The sequence below is a fragment of the Macaca mulatta genome, chromosome 19, assembly GCF_049350105.2.
Source record: "Macaca mulatta isolate MMU2019108-1 chromosome 19, T2T-MMU8v2.0, whole genome shotgun sequence".
Lineage (NCBI taxonomy): Eukaryota > Metazoa > Chordata > Mammalia > Primates > Cercopithecidae > Macaca > Macaca mulatta.
The window spans coordinates 47,071,697-47,099,603 of NC_133424.1; the positions used below are offsets into that span (position 1 = coordinate 47,071,697).

General features: G+C 50.9%; 1 protein-coding gene across 1 annotated transcript; it reads right to left on the reverse strand.

Moving 5' to 3' along the window:
- Positions 1–308: 308 nt before the first annotated feature.
- Positions 309–27,100, reverse strand: NPHS1 (NPHS1 adhesion molecule, nephrin). The gene is made up of 29 exons (XM_028840047.2): positions 26,405–27,100; positions 26,082–26,297; positions 25,887–26,009; positions 25,588–25,716; positions 24,992–25,073; positions 24,169–24,272; positions 23,855–23,982; positions 23,595–23,766; positions 23,253–23,410; positions 22,869–23,013; positions 22,658–22,782; positions 21,257–21,443; positions 20,900–21,029; positions 20,604–20,776; positions 19,168–19,308; positions 18,952–19,092; positions 18,314–18,435; positions 16,897–17,068; positions 16,642–16,798; positions 16,221–16,372; positions 14,356–14,467; positions 14,087–14,268; positions 10,602–10,658; positions 6,564–6,683; positions 6,425–6,449; positions 6,245–6,317; positions 6,002–6,095; positions 5,807–5,919; positions 309–1,574 (listed from the first exon to the last, which is right to left on the reverse strand). The coding sequence occupies exons 1-29, from the start codon at positions 26,583–26,585 to the stop codon at positions 1,443–1,445; spliced, it is 3,846 nt and encodes a 1,281-aa protein (XP_028695880.2). The 5' UTR covers positions 26,586–27,100; the 3' UTR covers positions 309–1,442.
- Positions 27,101–27,907: the final 807 nt, after the last annotated feature.

Consider the following 27,907-nt stretch of genomic DNA (forward strand, 5'->3'; position numbering starts at 1 on the left):
ACTAGCTGAGCCTGGTGGCAGGCGCCTGCAATCCCAGCTACTCGGGAGGCTGAGGCAAGAGAATTACTTGAACCTGGGAGGTGGAGGTTGCAGTGAGCTGAGATCATGCCATTGCACTCCTGGGTGACAAAGTGAGACAAGAAAGGAAGGGAAGAGAAAGGAAGGGGAGGGGAGGGAAGGGAAGAGAAGGAAGGGGAGGGAAGGGGAAAGAGAGAGAGAGAGACGGAGGGGGGAGAGAGAGAGACAGGAAAGAAAAGAAAAGGAAGGGAGGGAGGGAGGAATCCTCTTACTGGGCTTCTATTATGAAGCCTGTTTTTAAAATCGCTTTTATTGAGACAGCATTTATGTATAATAAAAATGCACCCATCTTAAGCGTACAGTTCTATGAGTTTTGACAAATCTGTGCGTCCGTGCAACCACCACCACAATAGTGATATAGAACATTTCCATCACCTCAGAAAGTTCTCCCATGCCTTTTTGCAGTCAACCCTCCTCTCATGGCCCCAGGAAACCTCTGCTCTGCTCTCTGCCACCATAGATTAGTTTCACCTATTTTATCTATAAACGAAAACATACAGTATGTATTCTTTTCCTCTAGCTTCTTTTGATTGTCTGTTTATTTTAATGCTTATAGAGCAAACTTATGTTTACATGTGTCATAGTTTATGTCTCCTGTGTTAGATAACTGTGGGAAATAATAAAATAATAGGTAGGATACATGGGTTCATAAATTCTACTTATTATTAGCTATTTTAAATGTCATGGAATACAAAATGAACAGAGTTTTTAATATGTCTTTTCCCACTTCTGTAAACTTTACTTCATGAAGCACATAGGGACCCTCAGAATAGCATTTTATTTTTTATTTTTATTTTATTTTTATTTTTTGAGACAGAATCTCGCTCTGTCACCCAGGCTGGAGTGCAGTGGTATGATCTTGGGTCACTGTAACCTCCACCTCCTGGGTTCAAGCGATTCTCGTGCCTCAGCCTGCCAAGTAGCTAGGACTACAGGCATGTACCACTATTCCTAGCTAATTTTTTATATTGTTAGTAGAAATGGAGTTTCACCATGTTGGCCAGGCTGGTCTCAAACTCCTGACCTCAGGTGATCCACCTGCCTCGGCCTTCCAAAGTGTTCAGATTATAGGCGTGAGCCACCGCACCTGGCAGCATTTAATTTTTGAGATGCCGTTTACAATCTGCCCTATCCTTTTGGAGAAGTTTAGTTTCTAAAGCCAACCCCAGGATATACCTTGTTTCTAGTCTGGTACCAGCTGAACCATCTTCTGTCACTCAACCCCCTCCACGTCCTCTCCTGACAAAGCCGAGTCCCTTTGGGTTTTATGGAGCTCACCTAACCAGCTCGGCCCAGGCTGTAATGCGAGGGACCAGTGGAGTGTAAATTCCTGCAGGTGCAGGACAAGGGGGTTGAGAGGGCTCTCACACCAGATGTCCCCTCAGCTCGAAGGGCAGAGAATCAGGTTCCAGAGTGTCCAGGTCTCCCGCCACCCGGTCATAGATTCCTCTTGGATCCTGATATGCGTCTTCAGGCCAGCGGAGGTCCCAGGGGCTCTGACAGGCAAAAAGTGGAGTTAGAACCATGGAGAGATGCCCTGTAGGTCTTCACTGAAGATCTGGGGGATACACGCCCCTGCTTAACTTCCCAGAAAAAACTGTTTTAGCTTTTACTAAACCCCCAAAATATACAAAAAAGGAGTGTGTTATAATGAATGCCTATGATGAACCCCATGTGCTTATTGCCTAACTTAATAATATCAGGCCAGGCACGGTGGCTCATGCCTATAATTCCAGCACTTATAGGCCAAAGCAGGAGGATTTCTTGAGACCAGGAGTTCAAGACCAGCCTGGGCAACATAGTGAGATCCTGTATGTACAAAAAATAATTTTTTTTTTCTTAGACAGGGTCTGGCTCTGTCACCCAGGCTGGAGTGCAATGGTTGCTCCCTGCAACCTCCACCTTCTGGGCTCAATCCATCCTCCTACTTCAGCCTCCCAAGTAGCTGGGACTACAGGCATGCACCCCCACACCCAGCTAATTTTTGAATTTTTTTTTTTTTTCCAGAGACGAGGCTTCCATTGCTGCCCAGGCTGGTCTTGAACTCCTGAGTTCAATTGATCCACCCGTCTCAGCCTCCCAAAGTGCTGGGATTGTAAGTGTGAGCCATTGCACCCAGCCTATAAAAAATATTTTTTAAAAAATTAGCTAGGTGTGGTGGTGAGTGCCTATATTCCTAGATACTCAGGAGGCTGAGGTAAGAGGATCGCTTGAGCCCAGGAGGTCAAAGCTACAGTGAGCCATGATCATGCCACTGTACTCCAGCCTGGTTGATAGAGTGAGACTGTCTCAAAAAAAGAAAAAAGAAAAAACCAGTAGCAACCCTTGGTCAATTGATTTATCTATATTTCTATCTTATTCCCCTCCCACACTAACTGGATTATTTCGAAGCAAGCCCAAGATATCCAATGATTTCATGTTAGAAAAATAATGTAAATGTCAGAAATATAAAACCTTTAGGCTGAGCATGGTGACTCATGCCTGTAATGCTAGCATTTTGGGAGGCCAAGGCAGGTGGATCACTTGAGGTCAGGAGTTCGAGACCAGCCTGGGCAATGGGTAAAACCCTGTCTCTACTAAGAATACAAAAATTAGCCAGGCATGATGGTGCATGCCTGTAATCCCAGCTACTTGGGAGGCTGAGGCAGGAGAATCGCTTGAACCTGGGAGGTGGAGGTTGCAGTGAGCTGAGATTGTGCTACTGCACTCCAGCCTGGGTTACAGAGCGAGCCTCCATCTCAAAAATAAATAAATAAATAAAAATTTTAAAAAGTGAAAAATTTAAAAGTCCATGTTATCAGCTATGGCAACTATGGAATGTAAGTTATGATTCTATTGTCCTATGAATTTCCAAAACAGTTCCCTAATCATAATAGAAGAGAAAAATAAAAGAAAAGAAAACAAACAAACAAACCAAAAATATGAAAGGTGGCCCTAACTGGGGATGTGTTTTGTTCTAGGGCTGGGAGAAAATGATTATTTTAGTTCAGCAGACTTTAGAGCAGATTGGCCCATGCTCCAAATATGGCCTGCCACCTGCTTTTTTTTTTTTACTGCCCAAGAGCTAAGAATGGTTTTTATTTATTTTTCTTTTTTTCTTTTCTTTTCTTTTCTTTTCTTTCTTTCTTTCTTTCTTTTTTTTTTTTTTTTTTTTTTGAGACAGAGTCTTGGTCTGTTGCCCAGGCTGGAGTACAGTGGCACAATCTTGGCTCACTGCAACTTCTGCCTCCTGGGTTTAAGCAATTCTCCTGCCTCAGCCTCCCAAGTAGCTGGGACTACAGGTGCCCGCCACCACGCCCGGTTAACTTTTTGCATTTTTAGTAGAGATGGGGTTTCACCATGTTGGTCAGGTTGGTCTGAAACTCCTGGTCTCAAGTGATCCGCCCGCCTCGGCCTCCCAAAGTGCTGGGATTACAGGCGTGAGCCACTGTGCCTGGCCCTGTTTTTCATTTTTTAATTGTTGGGGAAAAATGAAAAGAGATAACATTTGTGACACAGAAAAATTACATGAAGTTCAAATTACAGTGTCCAAAAATAAAGTTTTGTAGGAACATAGCCACACTCATTCATTTATGCATCCTCTATGGCTGCTTTTACTTTACAGTGGCAGAGTTTGTGTAGAGTTTGAAGAAGACCGTATGTCTCTCACAGCCCAAAGCGTTTACTATCTGGCCCTTTTCGGAAAAAGCCTGCAGCCTCCATCTGCGCTTTAGAGAGCGCATATGGTCCAGCACCACGGACAGCGCTTTGCACCATGCTGGTGAGGAGCTAGGATCTGATAACAGTACCCTGTATCGGAGGTCGTTCACAGAGACAGAAGGAAATCCTTGGATCAGAGGTGCCAGAGCATCAGCCAAGGCCACACAAGAAATCAGGGGTCCTGTCCCATCTCCCTAACTGTGCAGCAATGGGTGGGGGTTGGCTGGTGGTCAAAGTGCCGGTCTGTTGTTTTTGCCTGTACAGCCACCATCCTCACTTCCCTGCGAGCTCTCTGTCCCTCTCCCATTCTCAGCCCAGTGAACTGAGTGGGGCTGGCCCCTACTCCCTGATCCCATGGCGAACTGACCCAGGCCTCTCCTGTTAGCATATTCCATCACCTGACTTAGGGATATGTTCAGTGATGAGAATGTGACCCAAACTAGACCAATAAGTGTCAGCATTGGGCATTTGGGGCCACTGGAAAACAGGCATTCTCTTTCTTTGAAGATTTCTAATCTCGTAGGATACAAATCTAGATTTTCTAGGAACATTTTTTCCCTTTCTTTTTTGAAACATGGTCTCTCAGGCTGGAATGCAGTGGCACAATCAGGGCTCACGGCAGCCTCAACTTCCCTGGCTCAGGCGTTCCTCCTACCTCAGCCTCCTGAGTAGCTGGGACCACAGGCATGCACCACTATGCCCAGTTAGTTTTTTAAACTTTTTTTTTTTTTTCTGACACAGAGTCTTGCTCTGTTGCCCAGGCTGGAGTGCAGTGGCATGATCTCCGCTCACTGCAACCTCCACCTCACAGGTTCAAGTGATTCTCCTGCGTCAGCCTCCTAAGTAGCTGGGATTACAAGTGTATGCCACCACACCCGGATAATTTTTGCATGTTTTGTAGAAACAGGGTTTCACCATGTTAGCCAGACTGGTCTCGAACTCTTGACCTCAGGTAATCCACCCGCCTCAGCCTCCCAGAGTGCTGGGATTACAGGCATGAGCCACCATGCTTGGCTTAACTTTTTTTTTTCTTCAAGATGGGGTCTTATTATGTTGCCCAGGCTGGTCTCCAACACCTGGGCTCAAGCAATCCACCTACCTCAGCCTGCTGAGATTAGAGATGTGAGCCGTGACCATGCCTAGCCATAATAGCATTTTTGGGGAGGAAAATTCTGGGCCCAGCTGGGCCTGATGACAATTGTATGCCTTGATTTTTCAGTTGAATGGGCCCCCAAATTCTCTCTTTCTCTCCCTTTAATCAGTGGAGTAGATACAGCTAATTATCTAGAAAAATTCATGTCTACTTCCTTCCACAGCAGCAGAATTGCAGCAAGGCACATCGCTGCCAAGCTAGACCATATTTTACAGCCTCCTTTGCCATCAGGTGTGACCGTGTGACTCTATTCTCATCAGGGGAGTGAGAGCAGAGTGGTGTGCACCATTTCTGGGCCTGGGCCACAAGGCAAGGTTGTGCCTTCTCCACATTCTTTCACCTTTTCCCATTGGTTGAACCCCCAGTGAACTGCCTCATTCATGTAGACTTGGATGACTTGAGCAGGGCCGCTTGTGTCTGACTGTGAAAAAGAAATAGATTGCCGTCTTTTTTTTTCACAGACAGGGTCTTGCTCTGTTGCCCAGACTGGAGTGCAGTGGTGCCATCATGGCTCACTGCAGCCTCCAACTCCTGAGCTCAAGGGATCCTCCTGGCTCAGCCTCTTGAGTAGCTGGGACTATAGGTGCACACTTCCATGCCTGGCTCATTTTTTAAATTTTTTGTAGAGACAAGTCATTATATTGCCCAGGCTTGTCTCAAACTCATGCACTCAAGCGATCTTCCTGCCTTGACCTCCCAAAGTGTTGGGATTACAGGCATGAACCATCATGCCCAGCTGACTGTCTTCTTTAAACCACTGGATCATGGTCAGGCCTCTTTGTTACAGCAGCTAGCTGGCCCTAACTAATACAAGCAGTAGGAGGTAGGCTCCCAGCACTAGCCAGGAAGGATGGCTGCTGATGCAAAGCTCCTCACCATCTGCACTTCATCGTAGAGGGGTCCCCAGGCTCCAGATGGGGGGTACGTTCTTTCTACCTCATCATACAAGTGCCCAGGGAAGGCCATATCCTCATCTTCACCTGTGAAACCTGGAGTTGGAGTGGAAGGGAGACACGATCAAGGCACCCAGTCCAGGCGTCGGGGGTACCTCTGAGTGGGGTCCTAACTCACCTCGGGAATAAGACACCTCCTCCTGTGTCGGGGGCAGCTGGGGGCTGAAGTCCCTCAGGGAGCGGTAATACGGCTCTGCCTCTGTTGTGCTGACCTGTTCCCCGCACGCAAAACAGACAAAGCCGTTTCCATCCTCTGACCCCACGGTCCCAGGAAGGGCAATGATCAACCTGATGCTAACGGCAGCGTTTCAGTCGCCGTCGGTGCCCTGACTGTGAGGTCACCAGGGCCACCCCCACTCACCGTGGAGCTCCGAGTGTCCTGCTCTCCCGTCCACTGGCTCTCCTCATATTCGTTCCTGACTCGGTCCTCCGACCTTCCAGGATGGAGGTGTGGAGGGCAGTTGAGTGCTGCCCCCCACCACCCATCTCCCCCCAGCCTCCTCCCTCAGAGCCTTCTTTACAGAAAAATATCCCCACTTACTCTGCCTCTGGCTTCCCTGAGACGCCTGAAGGAAACAGGAATAAAGGGCTCAGTGACCCCATACAAGCCCCTCCCCCGGTCCCAGGAAGTTCCCCATCACCCTCAGGTCTCCACCCCCGCAGGGAAGGTCCCTCCTCACCCTCAGCAAGACGCCTGAGTCTCCGCTGCCAGAGGATCCCCCCGACACAGGAGGCATTGGAGAGGAGCAGAAGCCCCCCAAGACCGAGCAGCACAGGCAGCAGGGGCAGCCCCGAGGGTCCTAGGGGTGGAAGATACCCCTCCGTGAATCCCAGACAACAGACTGTAGGCCAGGAGTGGGTCTCCCCGAGAAAGCCTACTCCTGAACCAAGTCCCTCCCCCAGGGTGAGAGAAACAGATGGGGAGGGGTCTCTGTGCCCAACCCTTCTGCCATCCAAGGGCAGGTGGCTTCTTAAGTCAAGCCATTAACAAAATGTCCTCCCTTTGCTTGAACTCTGCAAACTCAGAACTGAACTCCGGACTCAGGAGGGAACTTTAGCTCCTTAGCTGGGCACTGAAGACTTTCTGTGGTCCAGCCTCTTCCAACGCCTCCAGCCATGTCCACCGAACTTAGACCCTGGTACTGGACTATCCAGCCACACAAACCAAACCAACCACTAGCTGTTTCCGGAATCACTGAAGCAAATTCACACCTCAGAGCTTTGGAATAGCTAAGTGTTTGTCCTCAAATGTCCTTTCCTCTCAAGCAAACTTCTGTTTGCCTTTCGAATTCCATCTCAAGATCAGGCGCTGCGGCACATGTGTGTAATCCCAGCATGTTGGGAGGTCAAGGTGGGAGGATCGCTTGAGCCTAGGAGCTCAAGACCAGCCTAGGCAACATAGCAAGGCCACTTCTTTACAAAAAATTTAAAAGTTTAGCAGCATGGTGGTGCATGTCTATAGTCCCAGCTACTCGGGAGACTGAGGCAGGAGGATTGCTTGAGCCCGGGAAGTCAAGGCTCCAGTGAGCTATGGTAGCACCACTGCACTTCAGCCTGGGCGGCAGAGCAAGAGCCTGTCTCTGGAAAAAAAAAAAAAAAAAAATCCCATCTCAAGGACTTCTTTATTTTATTTTATTTTTAAATTAAGATAGAGTTAGCTGGGCATGGTGGCTCACATCTATAATCCCAGCACTCTGGAAGGCCGAGGCAGGTGGATTACAAGGTCAGGAGTTCAAAACCAGCCTGGCCAACATGGTGAAACCCCGTGTCTACTAAAATACAAAAAATTAGCCGGGTGTGGTGGCAGGCATCTGTAGTCCCAGCTACTCAGGAGGCTGAGGCAGGGAAATCACTTGAACCAGGGAGGCGGAGGTTGCAGTGAGCCGAGATCACACCACTGCACTCCAGCCTGGGTGACAGAGTGAGACTCTGTCTCAAAAAAAAAAAAAAAAGTTTCACTCTGTCATCCAGACTGGAGTGCAGTGGCACAATCTCAGCTCACTGCAACCTCCACCTCCCAGGTTCGAGTGATTCTTCTCCCTCAGCCTCCCAAGTAGCTGGGACTACAGGCACATGCCACCACACCCAACTAATGTTTCGTTTTTTATTTTTAGTAGAGACGTGGTTTCGCCATGTTGGACAGACTGGTCTTGAACTCCTGGCCTCAAGTGATCTGCCCACCTCAGCCTCCCAAAGTGCTGGAATTATAGGCATGAGCCACCGTGCCTGGCCTCAAATGACTTCTTTCCACTAACTTCCATCCCAGTCAATATCAGGCTGACTTGGCTGCTGTATCGCTGAGGACAAGTCTGAATCCCTCTAAGTAGGCATCTGTTAGGTGGCCATCTCCCCTATCTTCTACTAACAGCACTTTTTTCCCCTGGAGAGAACAGCCACTCCCCACTCTTAGTCTTGGGCTCAGGGAGGACTCCATAGTGGGCACATGGCCTGGCCTGAACAGTAAGAGTCTCCATTCCTCTCTCCACAGTGATTGTTTAGACACAGGCATTTGACCCAACGTGTGTTTTTAACAAAACATTTAGGACAATTCTACTAGCTATCAAGAAGACAGAGGTTGGGGAGGGCTTCTCTGCCCCTCTGATTGAAGAAACTCAGAAAGAAGCCACCACAGATGAAGGCAAAGTTGAGAGAGGGCGAGAAACAGATCGCTGGTGAGATTTTTGAGCACCTGAAAGTGGCCACACTTGGAAGTTTTTATTTCATGTACCAAGCCTTTTTTTTTCCCTTGAGACAGGGTCTCACTCTGTTGCCCAGGCTGGAGTGCAGTGACGTGATCTCGGCTCATTGAAGCCTCAACCTCCTGGGCTCAAGAAATCCTCCCGCATCAGCCTCCTGAGTAGCTGGGACTACAGGTGTGCACCACCACACCTGGCTAATTTTTTTGTTTTTGTTTTATAGAGATGGGGTTTCACCATGTTGCCCAGGTTTGTCTCCAATGCCTGGGTTCAAGTGATCTACCTGCCTCAGCCTCCTGAAGTGTCAGGATTATAGGCATGAGCCACTGTGCCCAGCCAAGCCATTCTTTTATGTGTTGACAAAACAGCTGTATTTCTGTCACTTGCAACCTTTTTCTCAGGCTCTGAAGGGGATTGTTTGCCAAACGGTTGCAATCCTCTCCTGGTAGTCACATCCTTGAGTGCAGGGCCTTTCCACACTGACTCTGTGTTGAGCCATGTGACTTGCTTTGTCCAATGAGACAATAGCAACTGTGACAGAATCAGCTAGTAAATTGGAATGTACTCTCTTGCTGCTTTTGACCCCTGTGACCACCTTCATGTGAAAAAGTCAAGAAGAGACACGTGCCCAGTTATCTCCATTGTTCCAACCAAGAGGCCAGATGACCATCAGACGTGTGGGAAGGGGGCAACCCTAGACCACCCAGTCCAGTGGAGCTGCCCCTGACTGCAGAGATTACTTAAGCCAGCCCAGACCAGCACCGTTCTGCCAGACTCTTAGAATCATGAGAAAGAATGTTGCTATAAGCACCCATGTTTGGGGTGGTTTGTTATACAGCAAATGCTAACTGATGCAGGCTTCTTACAGGACATGGAGTGAGCCAATTTTTTCAGAATTAAACTAAATTTGGAAGAGAGAAAAATTTATCACTCCAGGCAAGAGAAAGATCAAAGAAAAAGAAGTGGCCAGATGCAGTGGCTCACCTCTGTAATCCCAGCACTTTGGGAGGCTGAGGTGGGCGAATCACGAGGTCAGGAGTTAGAGACCATCTGGCTAACACGGTGAAACCCCATTTATACTAAAAACACAAAAAATTAGCTGGCTGTGGTGGCACACGCCTGTAGTCCCAGCTACTCAGGAGGCTGAAGCAAGAGAAGAAACTGGGAGGTGGAGGTTGCAGTGAGCCGAGATCGCACCACTGCACTCCAGCCTGGGTGACAGAGCAAGACTCGGTCTCAAAAAAAAAAAAAAGCTGGGTGCCGTGGCCCATGCATGTAATCCTATAATCCCAGCACTTTGGGAAGCTGAGACAGGCAGATCACTTGAGATCAGGAGTTTGAGACCAGCCTAGTCAACATGGCAAAACCCCATCCCTACTAAAAAAGTACAACAATTAACCAGGTGTGATGGCAGGTGCCTGTAATCCCAGCAACTCGGGAGGCTGTGGCAAAAGAATCGCTTGAATCTGGGAGGTGGAGGTTTCAGTGAGCCAAGATTTTGCCACTGCACTACAGCCTGGGCAACAGAACGAGACTATGTCTCAAAAAAAAAAAAAAGAAAGAAAGAAAGAAAAAAGAGGAAGCTCTAAGGCGTCTGCAAGTCTGCAGGGAGAGAACTAAGTCTTTTTTTTTTTTTTTTTTTTTTTTTTTTGAGATAGGGTCTCCCTCCGTTCCCAAGACTGGAGTGCAGTGGCTCAGTCGTAGCTCACTGCATCCTCCAATTCCTGGGCTTACATAATCCTCCCACCTCAGCCTTCTGAGTAGTCGGGACTACAGGCACATGCCACCACAGCTAGCTATTTTTTATTTTTGCAAAGATGGAGTCTCACCATGTTGCCCAGGCTGGTCTTAACTCCTGGGCTCAAGTGACCACATGCCTTGACCTCCCAAAGGCTTGAGCCACTGAGCTCGGCCAGAACTAAGTTGTTAAGCAGCTGTGACTACAAGCAGAGCAGGTAGGGTCAAAGACAAGGAGGTCCCATCCTTTGGGGAGACGGGAGGGATCGGGGACAGAGGACTTGCCTGCAGGTGGCTCTGTGGGCAGCTGGTCTTCAGGTTCTCCGGAAGGCTGGTCCAGACCTGGGGAGTGGATATCAAGATTTCAACTTAACACTAAGTCGGTGAGCTGAGATTGTACCACTGTACTCCAACCTGGTTGACAGAGCAAGACTCCATCCGCCTGCCTCAGCCTCCCAAAGTGCTGGGATTACAGGCCTGAGCCACTGCGCCCAGATAATTTTTATTTTCCCTAGACAGAGTCTTGCTCTGTCACCCAGGCTAGAGTGCAATGGCGCAATCTCGGCTCACTGCAACCTCCATTGTGCAGGTTCAAGCAATTCTCCTGCCTCAGCCTCCCAAGTAGCTGGGACTACAGGCGCCCGCCACCACACCCGGCTAACTTTTTTAGTAGAAATGGGGTTTCACCATGTTGGCCAGGCTGGTCTCGAACTCCTGACCTTGTGATTCACCCACCTCGGCCTTCCAGAGTGCTGGGATTACAGGCATGAGCCGCCGTGCCTGGCCAATTTTTTTATTTTTTATTTTATTTTATTTTTTAAAGAGACAGAGTCTCACTCTGTGGCCCAGACTGGAGTGCAATGGCATGATTATAGCTCACTGCAGCCTCGACCTCCTGGGCTCAAGCTATCCTCCTGCCTCAGACTCCTGACTAGCTGGGACTATAGGCATGTACCACCATGCCTGGCCCAAAAATTAATTGTTGATGAGCACTTTCGGTGTGCAAGATCCTTTTCACCTGAATTATCAATTTGTTGAGTTAACCAAAAAAGACTTTGGGCTCTCGATCCCTTAATAGAAGTATAAGTTCTAAAGCAAAGGAGGCAAGTGTCATACTTTATGTTTTAGTGCTCAAAGGGAAGACAGGAATGGGGTGGGGGAAAGAGCAGAGAAGATTGTAGAAATGAGAAAGTGTCCTTCCTTACATCGAGAAAAGGCCTGCTCTGTCAGGAAGAGGAAAACAGAAAGAAGAAGCTTGCAGCTGGGAGTGGTGGCTCACGCCTGTAATCCCAGCACTTTGGGAGACTGAGGCAGGTGGATCACCTGAGGTAAGGAGTTTGAGACCAGCCTGGCCAACATGGTGAAACCCCGTCTCTACCAAAAATACAAAAATTAGCCAGGTGTGGTGGCATGCACCTGTAATCCCAGCTACTTGGAAGGCTAAGGCAGGAGAATCGCTTGAACCTGGGAGGCAGAGGTTGCGGTGAATGGAGATCATGCCACTGTACTCCAGCCTGAGTGACAGAGCAAGATTCCGTCTCACAAAAAAAAAAAAAAAAAAAAAAAAAAAAAAAAAAAGAAAGGGAAAAAAAAAACAAAAGAAAGAAAGAAAAAAGAAAGAAAAAGAAACTGAGCCACAAAGATCTGTGCTATATATTATATATTTTTAGAAACTGAGACACTTGCCTACGGTCACACAACTAGGAGGTAGTAGAGAGGGGATTTGAACCCAAGCTTCTCTGAACCAGGCTCTGTAAGGATTAACCATTACAATACTGTACCTATCAGAATTGTAACATATTCATCATATTCAAGGAATTTGTCCTTCTCATCCAACTTGCTGAATTTATTGGAATAAAATCATTCATAATATTCCCTAATTATCCTCTTAATGTCTGTGGAGTCTGTGGTAACATCCCTTCTTCCATTCCTGTTATTGGTAACTTGTATCATCTCTCTTTTTTTGTCTTAATCAGCTTTATAAATGTTACTAATTTTTTTCAAATAACCAGCTTCTGGTTTCATTGATTGTCTCAATTGTTTTTCTGTTTTCTAATTCATTCATTTCTGCTCTTACCATTATTATTTTCTTCTTTTTACTTTGGGTTTAATTTGTTCTTTTATTAGTTTCTTTCTTTCTTTCTTTTTTCTTTTTTCTGAGATGGAGTTTTGCTCTTGTTGCCCAGGCTGGAGTGCAATGGCATGATCTCCGCTCACTGCAACCTCCGCCTCCCAGGTTCAAGCGATTCTTTTGCCTCAACCTCCCAAGTAACTGGAATTACAGGTACGTGCCACCACGCCCGGCTAATTTTGTATTTTCAGTAGAGACAGAGTTTTTCCTTGTTGGTCAGGCTGGTCTCGAACTCCCAACCTTAAGTGATCCACCCGCCTTGGCCTCCCAAAGTGCTGGGATTACAGGCGTGAGCCACGCTTTCTTAAGATGAAAACTTAGAATATGCATTCGAGGTTATTCTCAAGAAAAAAACAAAACAAAAACTAGGCCAGGCGTGGTGGCTCACACCTGTAATCCCAACACGTTGGGAGGCCAAGGCGGGTGGATTAATTGAGGTCAGGAGTTCGAGACCGGCCTGGCCAACATGGTGAAACCCTGTCTCTACTAAAAATACAAAAAATTAGCCAGGCATGGTGGCACATGCCTGTAATACCAGCCACTTAGGAGGCTAAGGCAGGAGAATTGCTTGAGCCAGGGAGGCGGAGGTTGTAGTGAGCCAAGATCGTGCCACTGCACTCCTGCCTGGGTGACAGAGCGAGACGCCATCTCAAAAATAAAAAATAAGACCGGACATGGTGGCTCAGGCCTATAATTCCAGCACTTTGGGAGGCCGAGGCGGGTGGATCATGAGGTCAGGAGCTCGAGACCAGCCTGACCAACATGGTGAAACCCCGTCTCTATTAAAAATACAAAATTAGCTAGGCATGGTGGCACATGCCTGTAATCCCAGTTACTCGGAAGGCTGAGGCAAGAGAATTGCTTGAACCCGGGAGATGAAGGTTGCAGTGAGCCAAGATTGTACCATTGCACTCCAGCCTGGGCAACAAGAGTGAAACTCTGTTTCAAAAAAATAAAATAAATAAATAAATAAAATAAAATAAGCACTTAATGCTATAAATTTCCCTCTAAGTACTGCTTTAACTGCAACCTCAAATTTTTATATGTTTTCATTTTCATTTAATTCAAATTATTTATTTTATTTTATTTTATTTTTTGAGACGGAGTCTTGCTCTGTCGCCAGGCTGGAGTGCAGCGGCCGGATCTCAGCTCACAGCAAGCTCCGCCTCCCGGGTTCACACAATTCTCCTGCCTCAGCCTCCCGAGTAGCTGGGACTACAGGCGCCCGCCACCGCGCCCGGCTAGTTTTTTGTATTTTTTAGTAGAGACGGAGTTTCACTGTGTTAGCCAGGATGGTCTCGATCTCCTGACCTCGTGATCCGCCCGTCTCAGCCTCCCAAAGTGCTGGGATTACAGGCTTGAGCCACCGCGCTCGGCCTAATTCAAACTATTTTCTAATTTTCCTTGGTCATTAATCACATTCAGACAGTATGGGTTGTGGTTAACGGCTGGTCTCAAGTTCATCTGCCGGAGTTTCAGTCTCGTCTTTATCTTTTACTAGCTGTGTGACTTTGAACAATTTGCTTAACAGCTCTAGGCCTCAGTAACTCATCATAAAAAGGGAATAGTATTGACTTCACTGTACTACCCTACACATCCTCTGAGGCACACTCCAACCTGCCCAAGCCTTCCTTCCCACCTGGGGTAGTGATGGGAAGCTGGGTCCCCTTGTCAGCCAGTCCACTGTCTCCCAAGGCATTGCTGGCCAGCAGCCAGACCTTGTATCGTGTAGAAGGCTGCAGACCAGTCAGTGTGAAGGTGGTGGCCTGGGGTGGTAGGACATCCACATAGTGGAACCCTGGAGTCCCCAGGGCCTCATACCTGCAGGACAGGGGGGATAGTAAGTTCAGGGAAGTGCCCCAGCCCATTGGCTGCCTCCGCTTCCTTCCTGCCTCAAAAAGGACCCACCTGATGTAGAACCTCTGTGGCAGGCCCCCATCAAAGCCAGGCTTCCACTCCAGCTCCACAGAGTGTGGGGTCAGACTCACAACCTTTAATCCTGATGGAGGGTCAGGGCGGCCTATGGGGAGAAAGATGGGAAAGCAGACAGAGGACACAAAAGAATCCCAGAAGATTCTGTCCAAGTTTTCCCTAGGAATGATTTTAAATATACAATCGCTTCTCATTGTTCACGGTATAGTCATGTTCTATAAGGTCACTGTGAACACTCCTCTGGCAAACACCAAACTGTTCCTAAAATCCCAGTACTTTGTGAGACCAAGGCTGGAGGATTGCTTGAGCCCAGAAGTTCGAGACCAGCCTGGGCAACATAGCAAGACCCTGTCTCAAATTAAACATTACAATTAAAAATAATTTTAAGAAGTGAGTGAAAACAAAACCAAAAGAAACAGCAAAAAAAATTCAAGACCAAATGGTTGCTTCTATGGAAAATAAAGATTAGGTTTCTTTCTTTTTTCTTTCTGTCTTTTTTTTTAGATAGAGTTTTACTCTTATTGCCCAGGCTGGAGTGTAGTGGTGCAATCTTGGCTCACTGCAAACTCTGCCTCCTGGGTTCAAGCAATTCTCCTGCCTCAGTCTCCCGAGTAGCTGGATTACAGGTGCCCGCCACCATGCCCAGCTAATTTTTTGTATTTTTAGTAAAGACGAGGTTTCACCATGTTGGCCAGGCTTGTCTTGAACTCCTGACCTCAGGTGATCCATCCGCCTTGGCCTCCCAAAGTGCTGGTATTACAGGCATGAGCCACCACGCCTGGCTTGGTTAGGTTTCTTTTCTTCTTCTTTGAGATGGAGTCTTGCTCTGTCACCCAGGCTGGAGTGCAGTGGCCCAATCTCAGCTCACTGTAACCTCCACCTCCTAGGTTCAACAATTCTCCTACCTCAGCCTCCCGAGTAACTGGGATTACAAATGCATGCCACCACGCCCAGCTATTTTTTTTTTTTTTTTTTTTTTTTTTTTTTTTTTTTTTAGTAGAGACGGGGTTTCACCATACTGGTCAGGCTGGTCTGAAACTCCTGACCTTGTGATCTGCCCACCTCAGACTCCCAAAGTGCTGGGATTACAGGCGTGAGCCACCACACCTGGCTAATCCTAGTATTTTCATACCACTGTTAGGAAGAGAAAGAATGCTGTTTCCTCTAGGAATTCTAACAGACCACTGTGAGGGCCCTTAGAATAAAGCCAACACAAAGGCATGCAGACATAACAATGGAGAGGGCTGGGTGTGATGGCTCACACCTGTAATCCCACCACTTTGGGAGGCTGAGGCAGGCACATCACCTGAAGTCAGGAGACCAGCCTGGCCAACATGGTGAAACCCCGTCTTTACTAGAAATACAAAAATTAGCTGGGTGTGGTGGCGGGCGCCTGTAATCTCAGCTACTTGGTAGGCTGAGGTGAGAGAATCGCTTGAATCCAGGAGGCGGAGGTTGCAGTGAGCCAAGATTGCGCCACTGCACTCCAGCCTGGGTGACAAGAGTAAAGGTCTGTTTCAACAACAACAAAGAATGGAGAGTTGCTGATGACAGCTGAACCTAGCTCCAGAAATTCCTGAAAATCCATTTTTCAGTTATTTGAGCTAATAAGTACCCTATCTCCATCTTTTTGTCTTTTCTTTTCTTTTTCTTTTGCCTTTGTTGTGGGTCTCCCTGAAGATCCAGTCTCCACTAGGATTTTCAGGGCAGGCAAAAACTCCAGCCTCACACATACACATATTCTCAGGTTTCAGAAACGTGGGCAGCCCGGGGCCAATCAGGGATGTGAGAATGGATCCAAGGAGCACCCCCTCCCCAACACCCTCACAGCCCCTCCATACTGATGCTGACGAGTTGAATGTTGGTTTGGTCCGAGCCTAGGGGGTTGGTGGCTGTGCATGTGAAGAGGGCGTAATCCTGGGCTGCAGACACGTTGGCAATGGTCAGGAGGCTGCTGTGGACACCACCCTGGTGGTATGTGTGCTCTGTGTACCTAGAGAGAAGGTAGGGCACCACTCACCCTTTCATTCACCCAACCACTTATGCTTGGAATCATCTATACAGACATCCATTCATTTAACCATCTGCCTCTCTATCCATTCATCCATTAATCTTTTCATCCACTCATCCATTTACTCACTCATTCCTCCACGCATTCATCTTCCTTCTCTGCGCCCTTCTCTGCAGGGACTCGGGGAGGGGAAATGGGGCTGGAGGTCCAGACCTGGGGCTGGAGTGCTGCCTGGCTGAGCCTGGGCTCACCTGGGATCTTGGAGATCCAGAGGGACCCCATTTTTGGTCCAAGTGAAAACGATGTTGGGGACACCTCGGGCACGGCAGTGGAGGGTGGCAGAACTGGTGCTGTCTCCAGCTGCAGCCACCTTAGTTAGGGGAGTGGGGTGTTCCACCTGGGGGGCAACTGGGAGGGGATGGGAGGTCAACATGAGCTATGTGGGAGACATGAGGGCTGTGGGTTCAGTGGCAGGTTTTAAAGTCAGGTGTTTGGGTGATACCCACATCTGACAACAAGACGGACCAGCCCTCGTGCTGGAGGCGCCACCCCGTTGTCCACGATGCACTGGTAAGCACCAGCCTGGGCCAGTTTGGCCTGGTGAATCCGCAGGCGCCCCGTGGGTCCCTTGGATATCTTCTCCATGTCATCCAGGCTCTGGTCCTCCTCATCTTCTCCCTGGAGGCCCGAGTCAAGAATTGGCCTCCCAGTCTAGCCCCAGATCCATCACTGCCCAAACTGTCCCTTTTGTAGCCTCATTCTCCTAGACACAATCACTCTCCACAGAGGTATTGAAGAAAAAAAAATAATTCTTCCGCCGGGTGCGGTGGCTCAAGCCTGTAATCCCAGCACTTTGGGAGGCCGAGATGGGTGGATCACGAGGTCAGGAGATCGAGACCATCCTGACTAACACGGTGAAACCCCGTCTCAAATAAAAAAAAAACAAACAAAAAAAAACTAGCCGGGCGAGGTGGCGGGCGCCTGTAGTCCCAGCTACTCGAGAGGCTGAGGCAGGAGAATGGCGTGAACCCGGGAGGCGGAGCTTGCAGTGAGCTGAGGTCCGGCCACTGCACTCTAGCCTGGGCGACAGAGCGAGACTCCGTCTCAAAAAATAATAATAATAATAATTCTTCTGTCATCCATCTATCCATTTACCCAATCCATCTTTTCATCCACCAATCCAGGCAACCACCTACCCATCCATTCACCCAACCACTTATGCTTGGAACCATCTATCCATCCATCCATTCATTTATCCATCTGCTTATCTATCCATTCATCCATTTATCTTTCCATCCACTCATCGGTTTACTCACTCATTTCTCCACTCATTTGTCTTCTTTCTCTGCACCCATGTATCCACCTTTGTAGCTCTCCACCCATTCACACAACTATTCACTCATGCTTGCACATCCATAAATACATGCATCTGTTCAGACATTTACCCAGCTACCTATTTATTCATCTCTCCATTGATCTTTCCACCCATCTATCCATCAATTCATCCATCATCCTTCCATAGATATCTTTCCTCTGCTGGTGTATCCATCCATCCATCTACCCTCTATCTATCCACTGATTTTTCTCCTTCAATCATCTTCTCACCCATCCACTCACCCATTTATCCATCCTTTCACTTGTCCATCTGTTCCTCCATCCACTCACTCATTCATCCACCTGTTCATCCACTTACCTACCTATCCACCCATCTATCCATCTACCCACCCACTCGCCTGACTGTCTACCATTCATCCATCCATTCATTTTGCCACCAACAGTTATTCGTTCTGGGAGCATGCCCTGACGAGTATATAGTTATACAGGATCATACAGATGTACGTGGTCCCCACTCCCAAGGAACTCACAGTCAAGAAACCACAACCCTTTGACCCCACCTCCATTCACCAAAGGCTGGGTCCTCACCAGTCTCTCCCAGCTGAACATGCCTGGGAGGATGGGATTGGCATCAACAGTGCAGACTATATCCACAGAACCCCCGACATTCACCTCAGTGGGGTCCTGGAGGGCACGGATGGTGGGAGCATCTGGTGGAAGGCAGAGACTTGGGGAAGGCACTTGGGACCAGACAGGTCTCCGTGGGAGAGGGCCCCAGGTGGGAGGGATGTCTTAGGGGTTCCAGGAGAGTTAGAGATATGAACACAATCTGTCCTTAATACGAAACAGTTGGAGGAGAGTTCTCAAGGTTGGTGAGTTGTCTCCACCCTCCACTATGCCTCTGTGATAATTAGAGTGGGTTGGGTGGGCTTCCAGAATTGTGCGGGGGAGGGGGGCCTTCTACAACGGGCTCCCATTCCTGACGGGAGCAGCTTCCGTGTCTAGGTGGGCCCCCTCTCTGGGCAGAGATTTCACACTGGGTCTCTCTAGTGGAAGGGGTTCCGCAGGGGGCGTGGTTACACCGTGGCGGGGACTTCCAGAGCCAGAGCGGGAGGGTTCCAGGATGGGTGGCTATCCCCGAGTGGGCGGAGCTCCCACAATAAGGAGACTCCACACTGGGCAAAGTTCCTTGGATGGGTGTGGTTTCCATGGTGGGCGGGACTCACAGTGCACGTCCAACCGCAGCAGCGCTTCCGCGGTGCCCTCAGAGTTCTGGCAGTGCAGCTGATAGAGGCCGTCGTCCGCGCGGGTCACATTCCACAGATGCAGAGCCCCACTGGACAGGATGCGATGCCGGGGGCCGCCCGCTGGGGAAGGCCAGAATAAAGGACCTGGCAGGCCCTCCCATTTCCGGGACCCTTCTCCATGCCCACTTCCCTCACCTGGGCTGAGGCGATAGCCGCGGAAGGTCCAGTTGAAGGCCTCGGGGGCGGGGTTAGCGGACACGGACACGGGCAGCAACGCCTCGCCCTGCTCCACCGCGGTCACCACCAGCACCTGCTCCCCCAGGAACTCTGGACGGTCTTCAGAGGAGGCGCCGCAGGGAGTCAAGATTGTTGTCAAGGTCAGGGTCAAGGACAAATTGGAGATCAGGCACAGGTTCAAGGGTTAAAGTTGGGGGATCACGACAGGGTTTAAGGTTGTGGACAAGGTAACAAGTTCAGAACTGAATTCAGGGGTAAAGTTCGGGATAGAAATTAGAATACAGTTTAGGCAAAGAGTAGAAGCCAGCATCAGGTTGAAGGATGGAAAGAGGGGTCATGATAGGGATCAGGGTTAGGAGAGAGGACAAAGGCAATATGGGAGTGGACAGGATAGGAGTTGGCCCAGGACCACTGGTCAGGATGAAGGTAGGGAGTTTCAAGTTTCAGGATGGGGTTAATGATAGAGTGATAGTGTCAAAGCAAAGACCCAGGCCAGTCTCAGTGGCTCATGCCTATACTCTGAGAACTTTGGGAGACCAAGGCAGGAGGATCACTTGAGTCAAGGTGTTCAAGATCAGCCTGAGCAATATAGAGAGATACCATCTCTATTTAAAACTAAAAGTACAAAAAAGCAGCCTAGTGTAGTGTGACGCGCCTGTAATCCCAGCACTTTGGGAGGCCAAGGCAGGAGGATTGCTTGAGCCCAGGGGTTCGAGACCAGCCTGGGCAACATAGTGAGGCCCTGTCGCTACAAAAAAATTAAAATAAACTAGCCAAAAGTGGAAGTGCACACCTGTAGTTTCAGCTACTCAGGAGGCTGAGGTAGGATCACTTGAGCTCAGAAGTTGGAGGCTGCAGTGAGCTATGATTGCACCACTGCATTGCAGCCCAAGCGACAGAGGGAGACTCCATCAAAAAAAGAAAGAGAGAGAGAGAGAAAGAGAGAGGAAGGAAGGAAGGAAGGAAGGAAGGAAGGAAGGAAGGAAGGGAGGGAGGGAGGGAGGGACGGAGGGAGGGAGGGAGCCGGGCACGGTGGCTCAGGCCTGTAATCCCAGCACTTTGGGAGGCCAAGGCGGGCGGATCACCAGGTTAGGAGATGGAGACCATCTTGGCTAACACGGTGAAACCCCGTCTCTACCAAAACTACAAAAATAAAATTAGCCGGGCATGGTGGCAGGCGACTGTAGTCCCAGCTACTCGGGAGGCTGAGGCAGGAGAATGGCGTGAACCATGGGAGGCGGAGCTTGCAGTGAGCCGAGATCGCACCACTGCACTCCAGCCTGGGTGACAGAGCCAGACTCCGTCAAAAAAAAAAAGGGGGTGGGGAGGGAGACGCAAGGAGTAGGTTAGGGTCAGGAAGGCATCAAGAGGACCTTTCAGGCCAGGGCACATACACAGCACGTTGAGGCGATAGAAGGAGCTCACGGTTTCGCGGAGCTCGGCGCTGTGGGCGCGGCAGGTCACGCGTTGGCCATGATCGCGGGATGACACTTGCAGAAGGACGCTCCTGGCCGCGGCGGAGCCTCTGAACGGGGCTCTCCGGGGCAGGGCGGCCAAGCCCTCCAGCCTGTGGACCCGGGGTGAGGCCAGGGCTGCGAGCAGAGCCAGAGGCTGGAGAGGGGCTAGGCGGGGGCGGGACACGCGTGGAGGGGGCGAGGCCAGAGATGGGCGGGGTCCCTCACACTCCCACCTCTCGCCTTCCTTGTCCCAGGACAAGTTGACCGGCGGGTTGCTGCTAACGCTGATGCATGTCAAGTTTAAGGCGTCCCCCGGGCGCAGTGCGGATGCGTTGGCCAGGATCGTCACGTTAGTTGGGGGAACTGGGAGAGGGGGTTGGAGGAGCGAGACTCAGAGGTTAGGGGCGGCCTGGTCTGCATCCATCCCGCCTGCACTCCAGGCTCCGTCCAGTCTCGGGTCCCCCACCCCGCCCCCGCCCGCACCCCTCGAGTCCAGGGTTCGCTGGGTCCCTGCCCCACCTGGCTCTGTCCCCCACCCCGTCCTGCCCCCGCCGAGTCCGCCCCCGGGCCTCAGCCGTGCGCGCCCTCACACTGCACAGCCAGCTGCGTGGACGCGCTGAGCTGACCAGCCTTGCACGTGAACTTGGCCTGGTTGTCCGACGGCCCTGTGACCAGCACCAGCTCTCGGGAGAAGGTGCTCCCAGATTTCTCCACGTTGCCGAGCTGCATGCGCCGCGGCTCCTGAGGCAGCCGCGACTCAGTCACGGTGCGCGAGTCCTATGGGCCGGGAGTGACTGGGGGCTGCAGGCAGCCCTGCCGCTTCCACCAACCCCCAACTCCCACACCCTGCCCACTGGGTTGGTGCCGCCAGCCCAGACAAAGCCTTTTGGTGATAAGGAAAAACACCCCCATCAGCGCCACCCCCCTAGGGCAAAGCAGTGGGGAGTGGAACTGAGTGACCCCCGCCCTGGAGTCTCTCCCGCCTCCCCGGGTCCCTGTGCACCGCAGTTTTGGGGATCTGAATCTGCCTTCTGTACCACACCCAACCCCCGCTCCGCCTCTGCAGCCACCTGCAGGCCCTCAGCGCACTCCTCAAAATCTATTTCTGCTCTGTTTACCCAACACCACGTGCAGGAAACTCCCTTGAAATTCCCAGGCCTTTCCCAAAATGCCTCAGTTCCTGTTCTTAAAATTCCCACTGTCCCCAAAGATTTCCTTTGAAATTTTCCTTAATTCCAGTGTCTTTCCATAGATTTTCTTTTTTTTTTAATTGTTGCTGCTGCACAAATTAAACTTTCCATAGATTCTGAATCTTTCCCGATATTATATCTTATAATCCCAGTCTTTTAACAGATTCCTTTATATTGCCCAGATTCTCAGCACTTCCCCAGAATTTTATCCTATTAAAATGAAATTCCATGGTCATTTCTATAATTCCTAGTCTTCCCCCCAAAATTTTCAACTAGCTCCCTAACTTCCCAGGATTTTCCTAGAATTAGGCTTCTCTTTCATTTTAATGAAATTTCATTTTCTTACCTCCGAATCCCAAGAATTCCATTTTAATACTAATGAATTTTTGATAGTCTGTGGAATTACTAGCTTTTCTCCAAATTTTCTTTTTCTTTTTCTTTTTTTCTGGGATTCAAGTCTTTCCCTAAAATTCCTGACATTTCACCTGAATTCTGAGATTTTTCACTAGAATTTTCCATAATTTTAACGAAATTACCTTTTCTCTAGAATACCTAATCTTGATTCAGAATTCCAATTTTTATCCTGGAATTCTCACTGTTTCCCCAGAATTTTCCTAGGATTCCATTTAATTCTCATGGCATTTGTGTCTTTCCTGATTCCCTGCCAAACCTCAGAATCTCTAGTACTTTTCAAGAAATTTAATCTTTTTCCAAGATTGCCCAAGATTCTGAAGGAGAGAAGGGGGCCTGGTCCTTCCCCCACATTCCTGGCCACCCCCATAGCCCTGGCGCGGCACCAACCTTGTACCATGTGAGGGAGGGCTCTGGGTTGCCCCCGATGGCCAAACACACCAGCCTCACCCGGGTCCCAGCCCGGAGCTTCTGCCCCTCTGGGGCACCCTCAATCCACAGTTTCTGGGCGGGATCTGAGAGGAGAGGCAGGAAGAGTGACTTTTTCTCTGGGCTGGGTCCTGAGGCTTGGGGGCATTGTTGGGCAAGGGCAGACACTCACATTTTATGTTCAGGGTGAGCGACTTCTTGAAGGTCTCCTTGGTGAAGGCTTCACTGAAGGCCTCACATGTGAGGGTCAGACCGTTGTCCTCCCGCCGCGCCAGGAATGTCAGGTTGGACATGGAGATGTAACCACCATGCAGTCCCTGGCAGGGAGTGAGCTTCAGATGTAGGGACTGCAGCACCCCCATCCATCGTGCTAGAGGCCTGAGTCCATCCCAGTCCCCAGCAGGGACACATGAACCATCTCTACCTCCCCCTCTGTTGGACCCATGGTCCTCAAGGAGAAAGCCCCCAGGCTGCTGGACCCATCCCCTTCCCAATCCACGAGTCATGCCTTCAGCACCCCCCATGCTCAGACCCAGGAGCCTGGCCCCAGCCTCACATCCATGATCGTCTCCTCCATGGGCAGCAGCTGCCGCCAGCCCAGCCACCATCGTAGCAGGACCCGTGGGCGACTGGACTTGCTGACACAGGAGAGTGTCACGTTCTTGTTCTCAACCTGGGATGCAGATCCCAGGATAGTAATGGCACTAGGGGGAACTGCAGGGACAGTGAGGGAAGACACTAAGCTGGGCTGAATTTCTCACAGACCAGCCCAGACAGAACAACAGGACTGGAGACAGATGCTGAGATCTTTGGCATCCAGTAGGCATAATTTGGGGACACACATAGATGGTTCTCTGAGGCACAGACCGACAGGTGGGCAGCTGGCACCAGGACTCACAGGTGACCTGCAGCATGATGCTGCGCTCCTGGGTCCCTGCAGACACGCTGTTATGGGCCTCGCAGCTGAGCCGCGCTCCATGGTCTTCTGGCCTCACGGTCATCACCAGCACACTGCGGGCCACGGCCTGGGTGTGCTCTGTGCCCCACGCTGTGGACACCGGCTGGCCATTCTGGAGACAGGGACAGGCCTGGGCCAGCTCAGGACCAGCTCCCGGCCCCCGCTCTCCCCACAGTTCCCATGCCCGCGTCTGCCCTCACCTTCAGCCACTGCAGTGTGGCTAAGGGATTCCCCCCTTGGGCCACGCATGGCAGCTCCAAGCTCTGTCCTGCCCGCACGTGCCCCTCATCCAAGCCTGGCCACTCGATGACAGGGGGTCCTGGAGGGACTGGGGGATATCAGTCACTCAATGGGCCTGGAGTAGCCCATCCACTCTTTCCAGGCCCCACAACCTGCTTTTGAACCCCCATGTTTCTCTGAGTGCCTGAATTTCCATAATCCCTGTGATTCCCCTATACCCCCCAATGCCTGCTCCCCATCCTCAGCGCCCTAGTTGGCCCAGTTCTCCACTTACACAGAACATTCACGGTGAATGAGGCCTTGATGGGGGCCTCCAGTGCTGGGCTCGATGCCTCACAGACCAGCAACTGCCCATTATCCGAGCTCTGCGGTGTCACCCTGGGATGAGAATTCACGGTTCTGGAGTCAGAGTCATCATCCAAAATTTGGGGAGTCAGGGAGAAGAGGTGGGGATGCCACCTCTGGTCCCCACACCTGGTCTAAGTCCCCATGCCAATCTCCTCTGGGATCCGGGGTTCCATGGGAGAGGTTCTGGGAGTGAGCAGTGAGAACTGGAGCCTAGAGAGACCCACATCTGATCAAAACTTCAGTGCCTGGGACTCTGGAACTGAGGTTCCCATGAAGTTTTTTTGTTTATTTGTTTGTCTTTTGAGACATAATTTGGCTCTGTCGCCCAGGCTGGAGTGCAGTGGTGCGATCTCAGCTCACTGCAACTTCCACTTCTTGGGTTCAAACGATTCTCCTGCCTCAGCCCCCCGACGAGCTGGGAGTATAAGCATGTGCCACCACGCCAGGCTAATTTTTGTATTTTTAGTGAAAACAGGGTTTCACCATGTTGACCCAGTTGATCTTGAACTCCTGACCTCAGGTGATCCACCCACCTTAGCCTCCCAAAGTGTTGGGATTATAGGCATGAGCCACCGCCCCTGTTCCCCGCGAAGAAGCTTTGAGAGTCAGCATTGAGAGTTCTCCATGAAGAAGCATTGGGTCGCAGATGTTCATACCTAGCCCAGGCTCCATGCTTGCATCCCTGGGGTCTGTGGTTCCCATGGGGAAAATTAGGGGTCATGGTTGGGGGGGGTTTTCAGTTTCCACACCTGGCTGTGGCCTCCACAGTGAAGAGCTTCTGCTGGGAGCCCTCGTTCATGTTTGCAGAGATGTCGGATATTGTCCGTCCACCTTGGGGCAACAAGAGGGCTAGAGGGGTTCTGGGCTCCCTGCAAGATAGATTCTGGGGAGCATGGCCTGGAAGTCCTCAGGGTGGATGTGATGCCCCCTCCCTCCTGGTTCTAGAGGAAAAGGGCCTGGGGCACAGCTGCATCCCCTCCCGACTTTCTGGACTGCCTGAAGGCTGCAATCTTCAGTGCTGGGTCCTGGGCCTCCCCACTCCTCTCAACTCCTTGTTGGGTTGTACCATGCACCCCATCCCTCAGCTTCTCATGTCTGCACCAGCGCTACTGTCCATATCTCTATCTGGTCCTCAGCCTTGGGCTGGATGCCGCCTCCTCAATGTGCCCTCCCATCCACCGGGTTCCACACTGGCCTCGGCATCTCCCCACACCTTCTCCTGGGTCCCCGTCCCAGGGGTGACATCTTTTCTGGGGCCCTTAGGAGGGCACTGGTCAGGAACACACACTCTTCCCACTCCAGAGGCTTCATGCTGCCCCCTGCCCCCCAGTTCACCCTCACTCACTCAGGAGAATGGTGATGTCAGGTGCTGGCTTCGCGTCCCCAGACAAACAGCTGACCACGTACTCTTGCCCAGCTACCCAGGTGACCATGGTGCCTGCCTCCGGGGTCAGGTAGAGCAGCTTGGGAGGAACTGGTGAGAAGGGTCTGGGGTAAGCTTCCAGCACTGAGAAGGATTTGAAGATTGGAGCTCGGTACCGAGGGTCTGGGAGAGGAGAGGCTGGGGGCTTGGACTCCTGGGTCCTGGGGTAAGGGAGGGCTTGAAGCCCAGACTCGTGGGTCCTGGGGGTCTGTCACCCATACCCAGGACGGAGAGGATCACTCTGGGAGACACGAGCTCTGGCCCCATCTCGGAGCGGCCGACCTGGCACTCATACTCTGCGTCATCGCTGAGGTCACAGGCCTCGATGTGCAGGTGGAATTCACCTGCAGGGGGAGCCGGAGGTCAGGGTTGCAGCTTCGGCTGGTGGCTGAGGGTCTCAGGCTCTGATCCCTTACCTCTAGCAGGGTCCCCTTCCAGGCGGTACCTTGGGAAGCCTGGGATCCTGGGGTCGGGGCCCAGGAGCAGCCCATCTTTGGCCCATTGCACCGCACTGCCAGGGGTGCTGACCCCACACCGTAGCTCCACCGAGGCCCCCTCCACCACGGTCAGGTTTTCAGGCAGGGCCCAGAAGCCCCGGGGGACGGAGGCAGGAATCGCCAACTGCGCCAGGCCTGGGGACACAGCAGGGTGCAAGGAAAGGGCAGAGGGTTTGTCTAGGGAAGGTAAGTGGGAAATGGGGGCCACTTGGCGATGGGTACAAGGCTGAGATCCCACTCACCTTCAGTCAGCAGCCCCAGGAGCAGGAGAGGAGCCTTGAGCATCGTCCCCAGGGCCATCACAGGTACCCCCACTGTTACCCCCGCAGTGCCCGCAGCCAGCCACCTGCGTCTGTCTGGCTCTCTCTGGGTCCCTCTCTCTGTGTCTCTGCCATCTGCTTTTCTTTTTATCTCTCTTTCCATTACTCTCCTGCCTTTCTGTTTTCCTCTCCTCCTGTCAGTGTCTCTCTATCTCTGTCTTGCTCTCAGTCTCAATCTCTGAGTCTCTTTCTCTGTCCCTTTAAAATAATTTTTTTCTTTTTTTTTTTAGAGATAAGGTCTCACTATGTTGGCCAGGTTAATCTCAGACTCTTTCCCTCAAGCCATCCTCCCGCCTTGGCCTCCCCAAGTGTTGAGATTACAGGCATGAGCCACTGCCCCCAGCCTGTCTCTTTATCTTTCCATCTTTCTCTCCTTGTCTAAGGCATTCTCTCTCCTTTTGTCTTCGTCTCGTCCTCTCTTTCTCTCTCTCTCTCTCTCTGTCTCTATCTTCTCTCCTGCCACCCCTCACCCCTGCTCCTTGTCTCACTACTCACGGCCTCTCAAGAAGGACCTGCAGCCCAGAGTCCAGCAGGCCAGGAGCCCAGGACAGCAATGAGGCTGATGCAGGCACTGGCAGAGTCGGCCCTGCTCTCCGACCCAACTTGAGCTCATCCTCACAGTGCAACCTCCCCCAGGTGCCCTCCAGAGCCCCCAGCTCCGGCCTCTGCCCAGCAGGCTCCTCCCAGCCAGCTGGGCCGGAGCATAAAATCCCCTGTCAGCACATGCCAGGCGTGTTCCTTGGTGCCTCCCCAGCCTCCATGACCCCAGGGCCTGGCTTAGGCTGGGAAGACGGGAGAAGTCAGACCAAGGTGGTCTCCCAGCTCAGCAGGGGAGCAGCCAGCTGGGCCCCCAGCTCTTCCCTGCCCTGATACATGACCTTGGGAAGTCTCTTTCTTTCTTTTTTTTTTCTCGAGGTAGTCTTGCTCTGTTGCTCAGGCTGGAGTGCGGTGGCATGATCTCGGCTTACTGCAGCCTCCACCTCCCATGGCTTGAACCTCCCAAATTCAAGCAATTCTTCTGCCTCTGTCTCCCAAGTAGATGGTACTACAGTCGTACACCACCAGGCCTGGCTAATTTTTGTATTTTTACTAGAGACGGAGTTTCATCATATTGGCCAGGATGGTCTTGAACTCCTGACCTCAGGCGATCCATTTGCCTCAGCCTCCCAAAATGCTGGGATTACAGGCATGAGCCACCGCACCTGGCCTCCCTTCCTTTCTTGAGTAGACATTAGCAAGTAAATGATGTCAGGGATCTCTGCTGGGGAGTATGCAAGAGTGAGTGTGAGAGACTGGGAGAGTGTAGGAGAGAGGGAAGATATCCGTGTGTGTACGTGGGTGTGAGTGGGGAAGGTTAGAGTGAACTGTGATCTGTAATAAGCACATGGAGAGCGTGTGTGTGTGTGACAGTGTCTTACGTGGGAG

Coding starts and splice junctions, on each gene's coding strand:
- NPHS1 (XM_028840047.2), bottom strand. CDS start 26,585: ATGGAAAGAGAGATAAAAAGAAAAGCAGATGGCAGAGACACAGAGAGA. Junction 18,436..18,951: donor GCTGCGGTTGGACGTGCACT/GTGAGTCCCGCC, acceptor GCCTTCCACCAG/ATGCTCCCACCATCCGTGCC. Junction 6,450..6,563: donor ACTCAGGCGTCTTGCTGAGG/GTGAGGAGGGAC, acceptor TGTTTCCTTCAG/GCGTCTCAGGGAAGCCAGAG.